We start from the raw sequence: 14256 nt of genomic DNA, 5'->3' as shown, positions 1-14256 counted from the left end.
TGGTTTGAATTGGTTGAGGAAAGAGGTGTTCTCAATTAGCAAAGTCGTCTTGAATGGAATGCAGGCATCTTGTCCTAAATTAGCTGATTACTGGGCTACTATCTGGAGTGCTTGCAGAGCACCCGGCAGTGTCACACAGCATGCATTAATTCCCTTTACCCTTGAACAACCCGGCGGTGCTGACATTATTGTCTCCATGTTTTAGATAGGGAAACCAAGGCCCAGACAAGCATTACAGCTGGTAGGTAGGGACACCACAAATGGAACCTGAGCCTGACTCCACAGCCCAGGCTTTCCCCATTCAGGTGAGATCCAGGGCCACCAGCAGGGAAAAGGGAGGAAGGAAAGTGTCCGGTGAGTTTTGAACGCGGTATGAAACCTCTTGTTTTCTAAATCGCTTCTCTGCCTGTTAGAGAGGCTGTGCATTTTGCCCCATCAAGCAGTTTGTTAGGATAGTGAGGCGGTCCTGGGCTGACCAAGGCCTCCGCCTTTCATTAGGATTGCACCCAGGTGCTCTGTGAGTGCCCTGGGGACTTCAGCAATACACGCTTGGAGTGATGAATAGGAAAATGCATCTGGAAATGGAAACGAAGAGGAGTCTCATTCTCCTTACAAAATGACCCTGTGCTCAGGGAACCTGTAAGTACTGACTTTTCCCACTCAGCCCAAAATCCCTCTGCAAAACATGTGTTCACAGGCAGTAAATGAGCACAGCCAGGCGCCAGGGAGCTAAGGCCTGGAGGTGGAAAAGCCTCTGTGTCCCCATGCAGTCCCGGGACTGCTCACCGGGACCGTGGGGGGAGCAGGCCGCTCAAAGTCCTAGCCACAGCCGCACTGCCACTGCTAAGCTAGGAGGCGAGGCCTCACCCGGCGCGCTCCACGGCAGGGTCCTGGAACCCGAATTTCGCCAAGCTGGTGGGGTGATTCTGGAGGACACTACATTTTGAAAACCTTCGAAGTGTTTGGAGCTGGAAAGAACAGAGAATTATTCCAGTCTGTGTCACTGTGCTGAAGCCCCCACCCCCGCTTCGGACAAGTAACTTAAGCCTTTTTCCAGCCTCAGTTTCTCCTCTGCACAGTGGGCATGGTGCACGCCTGGCTTCACCGGCTATGGGTGTGCTGAGTGCAGGCGGGATGCCCCACAGGCCCTGGGGCACACAGGCTGGACATGTGAGGGTGTTTCCTTTCTCCCTCATCTTCAGAGGGTCCTGGGAGAGGTTCAGGGAAGGCAGGGGCCTGCAGAGCAGCAGCCGTAGGACCAGCGCCACTCCCCTGTCCTCTGCTTTCAGGATGACCCCCTCATCCTCCACCAGACCCAGCTCAGAACCCAGCCCTGTGGGCAGGTCCCCAGGGAGGGCCCCAGCGGCATCTGCTTTAGGCCTGGCTAGCCAAAGGTCAGGGCCACTGGGGCCACTAGGTCTCCTGGCAGGTGACTAGGCTCTTGCCACATGGGAGGGACCGTGACTCCTGGCATGCGTGAATCTTTGGCCTCTAAAGCCAAGAGCTCGGTCAGACCTCAGGTTGTGGGGAGTCTTCCATGGAAGCTGAAGCACACGGGCAGCTTCCTGTGGGCTCTGGACTAGGTCAGGAGAATGTGGGCTTTGCCTTTTAACTCCCCATCTGCCTGCTTTACAGCACACTTCGATCTTAACATGGATCACCGATGCTTAGAAGCCTCTTCCAGGGCTTTAAAAATCTGGTTATGCCAAGTGAGTTGCAAAATTTTCACAAAATGCATTAAAAAAACCCCGAACCTCAAAAAATCCTCAGAAAAACTAGCAGGTCTTTCTTCTTTTGCCTGAAGCAACAGCAATGATTTGCCCATCCTGTGCTATCTGATACTGGCCCATCTGGCTCATCTCTAAAGCAGCCTTTCAGATTCAAATATTACACTTGGAGTTATTTTAATATGAACATGACAAAAGAAATTTGGTAGAGGGAATGTTGGCTTTCAGTTGCAAATACTAGTGGTCAGAGAGGAGGCAGGGATCCAGGTTTGGAAGCGCTCTGCGGAATATCTAAACCCAGAGCCCGCTTTTTCTGGCTGAGCCTGGCCTTCACCTCTAGGTAGGGGCTGTCAGTGGGCTTCAGCCCCTGCAATGCCTTTTTGTCACGGAACCAGCTTGTGAGTGAGGCTTCTGCTGAGCCGTGATGTAAGCGAGGCTGCTGTAGGTTCAAGCAGGTATTTTGGAGGAGGTGCCGCCTGCGGACTCTGGAGTGCTCAGCCAGCCTGTCTGTGTTCCTGGAGTGGCCTGCAGGTCCAGATCCTGGGCAGCTGAGGGTAGAGCTGTCCTCATGTCCGGGTTAGAGATGGTTTAACTAAAGGCTTCCATTTTCTCAGCCTGGATAAGTTAAGCTTAACTTAATTTTGCATGTCTAACTCTAAACATCTCTGTCCACTTAATACCCAGAAGAGAATGGGTCGGGCAGCGGTTCCAAAGCAAAGTCCATCCCTTTCCTTCACTCCCTGTCCTGGGTCCTGAGCCCTGCTGCCCCTGGTGGTGGGGCTCAGGCTGGCCTGTGGCCTCTGACAGCAAGTGTCTAGCCTGTTAGCAGGCTTCATTATTCTAACTTGTTTCTGCTTGAATTCTGAAACACTCAAAACGACATGGCTGGCAGAGGGAGCCCCTGGTAGTGGTATCTGCCACATGGATGCTTTTGGCCACGAGACCTGCCACCCTTCCTGCTCCCCTCCCCGGGGCCGTCTGCGGTGGGCAGGGCTTAGGCCACTGGCTACAGCTCTCGGCTCATGGCTTGGCTTGTGCTTTGTTTTGTTTTGTTTTTTGAGACGGAGTCTCGCTCCGTCACCTAGACTGGACTGGAGTACAGTGGTGCTATCTCTGCTCACTACAACCTCTGCCTCCCAGGTTCAAGTGATTCTCCTGCCTCAGGCTCCCAAGTAGTTGGGTTTACAGGCACCCACCACCATGCCCAGCTAATTTTTTGGTATTTTTAGTAGAAACAGAGTGTCACCGTGTTGGCCAGACTGGTCTCGAACTCCTGACCTCAGATGATCCGCCCACCTCAGCCTCCTTTTAAAGGGCTGGGATTACAGGTGTGAGCCACTGCGCCCGGCTGTGTTTCTTTTGAGATGAGTTTTGTTCTTGTAACCCAGGCTGGAGTGCAATGGCATGGTCTTGGCTCACTGCAACCTCCGCCTCCTGGGTTCAAGCGATTCTCCTGCCTCATCCTCTCAAGTAGCTGGGATTACAGGCGCCCACCACCACACCAGGCTAATTTTGTGTTTTTAGTAAATACTGGGTTTCTCCATGTTGGCCAGGCTGGTCTCGAACTCCTGACCTCAGGTGATCTGCCCCCCTTTGCCTCCCAAAGTGCTGGCATTACAGGCGTGAGCCACTGTGCCCGGCCTCTTGGCTTGTTCTTAGTTTTGGGTGACTACAAATAATGGCATCATTGATCTCCTGCCTCACCCGGGGGAAACAACTTCAAGAAAATGGCTTTTAAATGTCATGAAATGGCTCGCTCTTCTCCTTGTGGAGAACAGACATTGAAGCATTTGGCCAGCTTTGCCTAGACGCAGTTCCCCGCACTCTATTGCGAGAGGGTCAGGGCCTCCAGGGACACACTCTGGCCTGTGTTTTGTTTGAAACTGGGTAGTCACACTCTCACCTCTTGTTGAGAGGCGGCCCTGGCTGGGGGAGGCTGAAACCTTGGTGGGGGCCGGGAGGGAGGGGATTCGGGGTGAGGTCAGTGGGTCCTGGGGGAGTTTGGGCAGGGCCTGACAGCTTGGAGCAGGGTCAGGGGTCTGCAACCTAGCGCCGGGGGCTCTAACATCTGGCTAGGAAGGTTGGAGCCGGCTGGTGAGGAAATAGGAGTCTTGGGGAGAATGGCATCTGGGAGAGGGGAAAACAGAAATTATCTGTCCACTTAGAGGATGGTCTCAACCATCAAGCTGATTTTCTGTGTCTGCGTGCTTATTTGGTAATGAATACGGTCTCAGCTGACTTGCATTTTCTGATGGCCGTCGTATCCTAAGTAGGCTGTTTGGTTCTGTCTGCAGTGTTCAGTCTGGGGAGTGATTCCCTTTTAGTCCCCTCATATGAATCACTTACAGTTTAGAAAACAGAGTCGGAAACTGACTTGTCAGTGGTTAATCAGTTGGCCCTATGACTTTTAAGCATTCTTGGCAGTGAATTTACTTTCTAATTTGATTTAAACTTGTGCATGGATCCAGCAGCCATATGTGATTATATTCAAGATCATCGACATTATCTCATTATACCAAAGGACTCATAGAAGAGAGCCGAAAACAAGCAGGGGACGCAGAGACACAGAAGATGATGAAGGAGGAAAGGCCCATTGCGACTGCAAGCAAAGGGAGAAGGGAGGCTCTAGAAAAGTGACAGCTCTAGGGGACCAACACTCCCTGCTGGGGAGGCCTGCCTGCAAGGCAGAGCTGCTGCAGGCTGCCCATGTTAGGCCTTGGAGGTGTCACTTAATTTACTGTGGTCCTTCCAGGAGCCCTGGGGGCCTCGCCCAGCTGACTTAGGAGCTACCACAGAGTTAGCTACCTGTAAGACAGATGGTGCTTGAATAGAACAGCAAATACACTGAATAAAATAAATTAAAAAGCCTCCTCCTGAACCAAGATTTTTTGGAAAGAATTCTAAATAGATGAAAACAAACAATTTGATTTCAACCAAATTGTTGTTTTTTTGTTTTTATCCTGATTTTCACCCGAATTGTCAGTCTCAAAAATAAACACTGATACATTCCCAGAAAATATTTTTCAAATAAAAACTGACTCTGTTAAAGTTTGCCCTGATTCTTTCAAAACTGTGTACAAGACACTGTCAACCAAAGTGACTTGCATATTTTTTTAAATAAACTTGAACATATGCAGCTAAAATGTCATTAACTCCCTGCTGCCTGAGTGTGTTTAAAGAATGACACGAGGCCCCGGGTGCTGCGTGTCTAACATGAGCATCTCGCGACCTTCGGCGAAACTTCCCCAAACACCTCCAGCAGCAGAGAGTCAAACTTCGTGTTTTTTTGACTGAGCACCCTGTGTCTAATACTGAAAAGCGCGCAGGGCTTCATTTTAGCCAGACTTGCTCTTCCGTTAGCAGTTCACTTTGTCCAAGAGAGAGTACTTTCAGAATGAGAATCATGGGAGAAAAGTGCATTGAATTTTATATTCCTTCAGATACATTTGCTCTACTTATTGCTTCCTGAGTCAGACATTACATTTTGCAATATAAATTCACAATCAAGATTTTAAAGGGAGCTAAATATTTTAATCCAATTAGACAAGTGAACAAAACACTGAATATTACATGTAGTGTAGATCAGTGGTTCTTGCCTTTAAAAGACTGTAATTCCGTCACATTACAACCCCAAATGTCAGTGTTGTCTTTATTTTTAACACTTTCAAACATGAGGCAGCCAGAGGCTCCACTCTCTGCTGTTGGTGACACTGTCTGTCCTTTGGGAATTCTTAAAATCTATTTACCATGGAAACATGGTTCATATAAAACACAGACCTGCCTGTGTGGAGAGGAAGTTCTGATGACTCAGGGGACTTGAGAAAGCTGGAAGATGACAAACTCAGACCCCATGGTTAGGAAGGAACCCCTGGGCTTGGGTGCACCCTGGGGAGGCGAGCGGCACCTCAGAGCCAGGACCTCCACCCCAGCCTCCTGTGTGCTGGGGCCTCCCTCTCCCCCTCAAGTCCAGCTAGAGATGCTGTCTTATGGAAGTCCCACTTCGTGTCTGCAAGGCGGCCTTCTCTGTGGCTGCCTTACCATTTCTCTGGTTTCTACGGCCCCGTTCCTTTCTCGGAGCCCAGAAGCAGCAAAGCCAAGGCCTGCAGTGGAAGGAGGGCTTTGAACTCTGACTGCCGTGTGGCTGCTGTTGTCAGAGGCCCAGCTGGGCAGCCAGGAGGGAAGAGTGGCCGCTGCCCTGGGATGGCTTTAACCATGAGCTCCTGCCCTGCTCTGCAGCTGACAGAGCAAGGTTCCTGGACAGGCCTGACCTGGAGGGGATGAGGCCCTCAGCGAGAACCTCAGTCACTGTGCTGGGGACAGCAGGGCCGCGGGGGCCTGAAGGTGGCCGACCGCCCCTCAGCTCTGTAGAGGAATACTCCCTTCTAACAGGTGGGCGGTCCTGCTCGAAGGCTGTGCTTCCACAACGTTCTGCCCAGCATGCTGAGGGCACCTCCTCACTGCACTGGTGGCAAGCCAGAGCTCACGTGGCTTATTTCATCCAGGTTTCCTGCCCAATTTGGCAGGTTAATTCCGTAGACATCAAACTGGCTCCCCCTCATCTGCTAGAGCAAGCGGGAGAGTCCTGCATGGGAGTCTGGACTTTGAGGTCAAACTGCCTGGGTTCGAATCTCAGCTCTGCGTCGCCTCAGAGACATGTGTTAGCTTCCATGTCACTTGATTTCTGGCAGAGAAAAAGAAAAAAGAACCAGCTTCCCTTTAAAAGGAAGTGCCTGATATCACCCAGAGCCCAGCACGAATGGTTATGAAACCAGCAGGATTAGTGCTGAGATCATTGTGGGCTTGAAAGGGCCATTTGACATAAATAACCATTTTGTACATAGAAAAATAAGGCTCAGAGAAATGAAGTGAATGGAATTGGGAAGTGGCTGGGCAGGGAAATGAACTTCTTCTCAGGCCACAGGATGTGTGGATGGGGGCAGGTACCCGAGCGGGTGCGGGCGGAGCCGGGCCTGGCTGGAACAGCTGCCGAGCCCTAGCTCTGGCGCCCAGAACACGAGGCGGAGGCGGGAGGCGAGCCACCAAGCGAGGCAGGGGCTGCCCTGGAGCTCTGTCAACTCAGGGCCAGCTTTGAAATGCCCCAGATGGAGATGGGGGAGGGGTCTGCCCTCTCCAGTTACAAATGGATGCTTTATTGCCAGACACACAAGGAACCAGGACCATGTTTTGACTTGGCCAAACAGAGGCAGCACGCCAGTGACAGAGCAGATAGAGGGGGGGAGGGGATGTTACCTTCAGAAGGGCTGGCTAGAGCCACCCACAGAGAGAATGAAGTGGGAAGCCCGGGCAGGTCTCCCGTGAGTAGGGGCGAGGGGTGCCACCATCTCCCCGGGCTGCCACTTCTGGCCTCTCTGGCTGGCTTGGGAACAAAGCAGCAGAAAAGGCTGGCTGGACCCCACAGCGTGGTTGCCCGGGGAACAGTTCAGGTCACCCAGAGCAACTCATTTCTTACACTCAGAACTTAACAAACTTCAGAAATGAACGAGGCAGGGTTTGTGGAGAGAAGACTAAAACGAGAACAAAGAAAATGGGTTAGCAGCTGTGTGCCCGCAGCTGGGGGTGCATTTCCGCCACCTGTGGACAGCACGGCAGGGGAGCCGTGGCCAGTGTGCTGCGGGGCAGCCACAGGAGGGCCACAGCAGGGCCATGATGACAAATGGAAGGGGCAGAAGGATGGGAGACACTGGCTGAGGGCTCAGGTCCCGCTGGCATACGCACGCGCTGCTTTCCTGGACAGCGAGACCACGGCCACTGCGGTGCTGATGACAGGACCTTCTGGAAATAAGCATCATGGATATCCCTAACGGCAGATAAGCCAGATGTGGGCAGTAACTACGACTTCTGTCTCGGGACATGCTGCAGGGTCAGAGGAGTGTGTGGTACCGAAGAGTCAGCAAACGGAGGCGACAAAACGGTGAGCTCCTAGGATAGATTATCCAGCCCCCCAGTGCTGACTGAACGCTCTCCATGGGCCAGGCACGGCTGCAGGCACGGGGGCTTGCGCAGGGACGGTGAGTTTGACAGTGTGAAAGTGGGGATGGGTAGAGAGCTTCTCACCTGAGCCGCATGAAATTCAAAGCCCATGCAGACGGTCACGGCCGGTCTGCCGCAGGAAGGAATCAGGCTGACTTCTGTTAGTTCCTGGTGAGGCCCACACATCTGTGTCACTCCCGTGCAGGCCCACGGAATGAGGAGGTCACCTGAGTGCCAGCAGCGAACAGCTCCGATACTGACAAATTGCTAGGTGGCCTGGGAGCCCATAGGCATTATGTAGACTCACCATGAGAATTGCCTGTTTCCTGGAGCTTATCAGAAAATTCCGCAACACGTTTTACTTTTATTTCAGGTTTTCACGCCTGTTCTGTATTGTGTGTGGGGGGGTGTGTTTTCTACCCAAAATTCAATTTTTTTTCTTTTTTTTTTTTAAGAGACACGGTCACGCTTTGTCACCCAGGCTGCAGTGCGGTGGCATGATCATAGCTCACTGCAGCCTTGAGTTCTGGGCTACAGCAATCCTCCTGCATCAGCCTTTTGAGTCCCTGGGACTACAGGTGTGCACCACCACACGTGGCTAATTTGTACAAATTTTCTGTAGAGATGAGGTCTTGCTCTGTTGCCCAGGCTGGTCTCCAACTCCTGGACTCAAGCGATCCTATTGCCTCAGCCTCCCAAAGTGCTGGGATTACAGGTGTAAGCCATTGTGCTAAGCTGAGAGTTGGGCTGTTTTTCTTTTGAAGTGTTACCTGTTGGGATTTATGCTTACCCTTTTTGTATTCAGAGTCATCCTAGCATTTCTAAGGTTAGGAAGCCACTGTGTCAAGAGCGAGGCCACCAGGCCACCTGCCCTACGTGGCCAGTCCATGGAGCAGGGGTGGAGGGCCATTCAAACCAGTCATTTAGCAGGACTGTGCTGGGTCAGTTCGATCCGCTGGCCTGGAAGGCAGGTCAGCTTGGTGCAAACCATGTGTCTGACGATCAGATTGCATTGGTGGCAGTCTCTGCTGTGAGTATCGCACTGAGGATAGAAGGGAGTCCCCTCTGCAATGGCAGGGCTCTAGGGCATAGCGCACGGGGTGGACTCCCCATGGGCCACTCAGAAAGGGCCTGGAGAACAAGGCACCCTGTGGGCCCAGGAACTAGTTCACCTGGCTCCACAGGCTGCGAGGGCTGTGCGCATCGGATGGCAGGTTTACCAGGAGAAGTGAGGCCTCCTGCCAGAGCCCCACCTGCATTCAGCCCGAGGCCAGGCCCCCCAGCTACTCTAACTACCCTGCTGAGACCCCCCCACTACTCACAGACCTGTTCAAGAAAAAGCTGTCCTCAGGGCCTCTCACACACTGGGAAATCTACTTGAAATGGAAACATTACTTTTTCTCATTTCTTGTAAAAGGCAACGGGCTGATGTTCATATATTTCTCTTGAATGCAGATTCGGTTTCACTCATTGTCCTGTCTTGGAAATCCCCACATAATGACGGCTTAAAGTAGGTTGACAGAGTCCTCCCTTGGAGTCTAGCTTGGAAAATCCTCACTGGGGAGGAGCAGGCCCACTTCTCTTTTTGGCAGATGGTTCCTAACTACGGAGGGACCAGATTGGGCGCCTGGCCCTGCAGTGCGTGCCAGTGTAACTGATGCGGAAACCGGGATTTGGAAAACACCGTCTTGGCTTTCCCTGGACTTTACACTCTAGAGGGCGAGGACTGTGGCCCAGTCACCTTCCCACACAGTGCAGAGCAGAAACTCCAGCCATGTTGTGTGGAACAGAACCATTTCCAGTGGCTTCTGACTCTAGTTCCTGATGTAGTTTAAACTAATTTGGGCAGCCATGGCAGCAGAGGCCAGGAACAGTATTCAATACTTTCTGAACTTGCGATTCTCCCCCAACCCAATTCGCATGAAGCAGCTTCGGAACATTTGTATCTGTGTAAAACTAAGAGACCTCAGTACACCCAGTCCCCTCTTCCAACACATGGGAGGTTCGAGGTTTCCATGTGAAAATACTTTTTATATGTGACAATAAATCATTTGCAGCTATAAATCTGGAGATGTTTCAGCTTGTTTCAGGAGGAATTTCTTAGGGGCACTTGGCCTACACCCTGTTTTTCTTCTAGAATTACCTGCTGTAAGGTCTGAAAAATTTTCAGTAAACAGATTCTGGCACAAATCAATGTGTCCTTTCCTGGAGAGGAGAGATGGCTCTCTGGCCATGTCCTAACACCAGCCTGTCCTTATTTAAGAGGCACGAGTGTCTGTAGTCTAGGTTGTTTTCAAATTTAACCCATTAAACCAGTTAACCTTATTTCGTATGTGACAAGGGCTTTGATGTGGACAAGATGAGGCACAAACTTTTCATATAATTTCCACATTTTTAGCAACAGGTTTTTTTTCTCCAACAGTTTTCATCATAAAAGGTGACTAAACCAGCAAATGAGAAGACAAATCACATTGAAGAACATGAGCTATTGAAACTTACTTTTTATTATTTTTTCCAGTTACCCAGCATGCCACAATCTGATTGCTGACCTGGATGGAACAGAGTGAAATAAATGATTTACAAAGAGATATTTACATTCATCTGATTTAGACTGAATATGCCACAACGCACCACGACCTTCCCCGGGTGACACCGCCTCAGCCTGTAGGGGCTGGTCCTCCTCAGCACGTGCGCCATCCCTGCACGCAGCCGGGCTGGAGCTGGAGTCTGACTCCAGATGAGCAGAGCTCCTGGTGTATGTTTTCAGAAATGGCTTGAAGTTACGTGTTTCAATCTGCTCATTCGTATGCTAGGTTATACATATGATTTTCAATAAATGAACTTTTTAAAGACTTGAGTTGTAATGTTTCCTTTTTATCTTGTAGTGATGAACAGAACACACCAAAAAGGCACATATTTTAACTAGGCCAAAGTATATTAAGGACCAAACTTTTTTTCCTGCCATTCATTTTTCTTTTCATGATCTATATATCATCCTTCACCTTTAATCAATGTCCCATCAGACTCCATTTTATTTATTGTCCTAATTTGTGTACAATCAATCAGGAGACACCAGGAAGCACTATGCATTACTCTTTCCATTCTGTTAAACAACGAAAACAGACAAAAAAGCATCTTTGGCTCGGTGGTGTCAGATTTTTTTTCTTCAATATGCAGTATTTGAGAGGAGCCTAAAAACGTACTTAGTGAAATTAGAAAATTTACTTAGAGTATATCAAATATCTGTACACAGATAATTATTTGTCTAAAATAGTATTTCTACTATACATAGTTAAGCCCTCAAATGCTTTAAAGTAATAAAAATGGACACTGGACATACTGTGTTGTATCTGGGAATGACAAACACTAAAGGCAAGGCTGCAGTTGGGACAGGTCCCTGACCTTCGGCTACCCTGCTTGGCCAGCGAGCCGTCATCCTCATCCCCATCTCAACACAGAGCGGATGTCACCACACGCTCAGCCTTGCCTCTCAGAAGTGGTGTGGACTAGGCTTTGGAGGCGGTGGCATGATCTACACACACAGACCATTCGAATCTCTTGAGCGTGTAAAAGGCTCAAGCCTGAAACAGTAGAACTTCTATTCAGATTCAGAAGTTTTTCATCAAATGTGCTAGACATAAAGGCTGTCACATAAGATATTTTAATTGTCCTTAATTCTGTTTTAGATATACTGTGAATAAATTATACAATATTCTAAAAATAGCACCTTTAAAGAATTATAGAGGTCACTTTATTTTAGCCTCCTGGATCTGTCAACCCCAGTGGTTTTGAGAGAAGAGCACATGTGAGAATGCTCTCAAATTTGGCTGTGTGACGTACACATACGCGCTTGACTCACTCTGGTCCCAAAAGCCATTCCTCTGTCTGGCTTCATCACAGGAGCAAAGCCAAGTTTCTACAATAGTAGCTTTATGAGGTAAAATCAGAAAAAGGCCCCATCCAGAATGATTCAACGTGAAGTCAGACTGCAGTCCAGCCGTCCTACCCATCTACATCACCCGTGTCGAAGTTTGTTAATTTGCCATGACGTGTTAGAAATACACTCTAAGAAAGGAAGTATGCAGAGCAGTACATTATCAGGAAGACATTAATGACAAGCTACATTCCTTCAGATTCTGGGTCCAAACCATGTGTTGTAGAGATGATGAGGGTCTGAATGTCTCCAAGGTCTGAGACCTCCTCCATCCCTGGCTTCACAGAACATCCGTCCTAAATCCAGTGCTGAGAGTCAGCGTCTCCCCTCTGAAGCAGCCCTTCATCAAAGTTTGCGTAACCGCACTACTACCATTCCACTGAAGTAAAAATGATCCCCTATGTGTGTGGGAGCTACAAGGAATTTGTATATTTTCCTGTCACATTTTATACAAGGTGGGTTAATACCAGCTGGGGCTATTAAAAATCTGTTTTCATTAAAGAAGATTTAATTTGGGGGGATTATAGAACCACATCCAACAACAATAAACAGAGAAGTAGCAGATTGACATAGTGCTTTATTTAAGCTGTCTGCACGAAGGAAAATCATGTTCATCCCTATCATATACGTGTAAAAATACTAAGGATGTACAGTGTACAAAAACAGTTTCTCCTAGTTATTTCACATCCTCGTGGGCCATATACTTAAGGAAATAGACAGTTTTAGTATGACCAACAGTAAGAGTAATACAGTTTCTTGGGTTTATAGTTGCATCTGCTTAAAATCCTTAACCAGATGACTAGATCTTGCACAGATCTAATGAAAGAACTAGCAAGGTCAAGAAATGTCACAAACTATAAAGCTACAGGGAGGTAATTCAATTACCAATTTAGAGGTTTTCTTTTTATTTAAATAAATACTTTACATTTCATGCTTGCCTGTAATGCACTACCAGGAGCAAGATGAGGAAATTCTACTGTGGACAGTACAAACAGTAGCAGCAAAGTGTGTACGTTGAGGTGTAATATAGAGACCCTGCAGTTAGTAAGGAAGGCCCTTACTTTTGTCCTCTAGGAGAAGCAAGTGGCCCCTGCAAGAACAGTCAGCTTGAAGAAGCTGGAAATCAGGGATGGGAAATGGAAAACAATACTTGAATAATGCTATGTAATTAGTGTAGAAAGCAAAGCTGAGCGTGACCCTGCCAACAATCCAAGCAGAAATGGCCAATTTCCTCCAAGATGGCTGCATTACGACAAGAAGTCAAGCTTCATGACAGTTAGTATGGGCTGGAGTCTGCAAAGTATGAACTGTATTCTCACAGAATGATTCCAGGTTTCAGGGTGTTCCACCTGCCAGAACCCAAAACTACAACTATGGGCGACACAAGGGAAGTTTTAGAAATCTCCCTGTACACACATTTCTGGTTTTCTATTATTCCTCCATGGCAGCTGACAGATCTGGAAGTGAAAATAGGGGATTCTCAAAATCAAAGCCAAGAAGACACCTTGTGTGACCCCAGTGGAGTCTCAGAGGCTGGAATGGAAGTGACTGAGCCCCAGGCGTGGCTGGGGACTGAGAGCCAGTGTGAGGAGTGGCCCGACTGGGGCAATGTCAGTGCCAGTCATTACACTTTAGCAAGTGTCCTTGGCCAAGGTCACGGGAATCACTTTAAGATCTGGGGGAAAAAACCAAAACAACACAAAGCTATGTGCTTAGTGTACAGCGCCATGCTTTCCCTCCAGAGGAGTGAGTGCTCTGAACATCAGCCAGTCTCAGCTTTCTGCTCCTCCTCTCACCTGTTTCTTTCTTATATAATGGATGCAAGACAACTTAAAGAACATACCTTCTAGTCTACTTTTTTGTCAAAATGAAACATTCAACATAATTCCAAGTGAAAAAAAAATTAACTGTGTGTAAGTAAGAATGAACTACCATTTACTGTAACTTCCTACTCAATACTAAGGATGAACTTCACTCAGGTAGAAATATGAAAAATAAGGATAACATTGATGTCTGAATATGTCTTAGCTGCCTTAGTAAAATGCCCTTTAACCCCCGTCAGTCCCAGTGGCCCACCCACTGCCAGCAGTGGTTTCATAGCTATAAATCCACACTTCCAGCGTCAAGAGGCTAAGACATCTGCATATGAATATGATTCATCCTACTTAGAAAGTCACTTGCTCTTTCATACAACGCAATCATAATACTGCATCACGCTGTCGTCTTCCATTTGGGAGCTGTCAGAGAGTTTAACTAAAATCCATTTCCATGATCACTCCACGGAGTGGGTGGCCTTCTGCTTGCCGCAAGAATGGCCCCAGCCCCTAGGACTTCATAGGCTGCTTTGGAAATTGTCAGCTCCTAGCACCAAAGGGTTTAATCTGAAGATCATCATTAATGAAGGAGAAAGATGAGGTTTGCATACATGCCCCCTTTCAGTGAGAAATGTTGGAATCTGGGGACATGAGTATATACAGAAAAAGAAAAGCTGGAGGTGTTCTCTTTTTTTGTTGTTTTTTCCCTGATGGCTTAATTCAGTGATAAATGTACCATGATCCCAAGAAACACACCAGGTTCTTAGCCTTCACTGCCCACTTCCTAAAT

At 48.6% G+C, this 14256-nt stretch overlaps 1 protein-coding gene across 12 annotated transcripts in view; it reads left to right on the top strand.

Annotated features, from left to right (window-relative positions):
- Positions 1–14119, top strand: part of LOC105474671 (SHH signaling and ciliogenesis regulator SDCCAG8) — a 253094-nt gene extending 238975 nt beyond the window's left edge. For 11 of the 12 annotated variants that reach the window (XM_071069480.1, XM_071069534.1, XM_071069491.1 and 8 more), the window contains one exon: positions 10237–14119. In XM_071069480.1, the coding sequence (XP_070925581.1) occupies positions 10237–10259 (23 nt within the window). In that variant the 3' untranslated portion in view covers positions 10260–14119. Of the gene's footprint in view, positions 1–498; positions 640–10236 lie in introns of all 12 variants that reach the window. The other variant, XR_011607733.1, reaches the window with a different exon arrangement.
- The last annotated feature ends 137 nt before the right edge of the window (positions 14120–14256 follow it).

The sequence above is a fragment of the Macaca nemestrina genome, chromosome 1 (genome assembly GCF_043159975.1).
Source record: "Macaca nemestrina isolate mMacNem1 chromosome 1, mMacNem.hap1, whole genome shotgun sequence".
NCBI lineage: Eukaryota > Metazoa > Chordata > Mammalia > Primates > Cercopithecidae > Macaca > Macaca nemestrina.
Note: the sequence above shows the minus strand (reverse complement) of the source record. Positions and strands in the feature narration are given on the sequence as shown.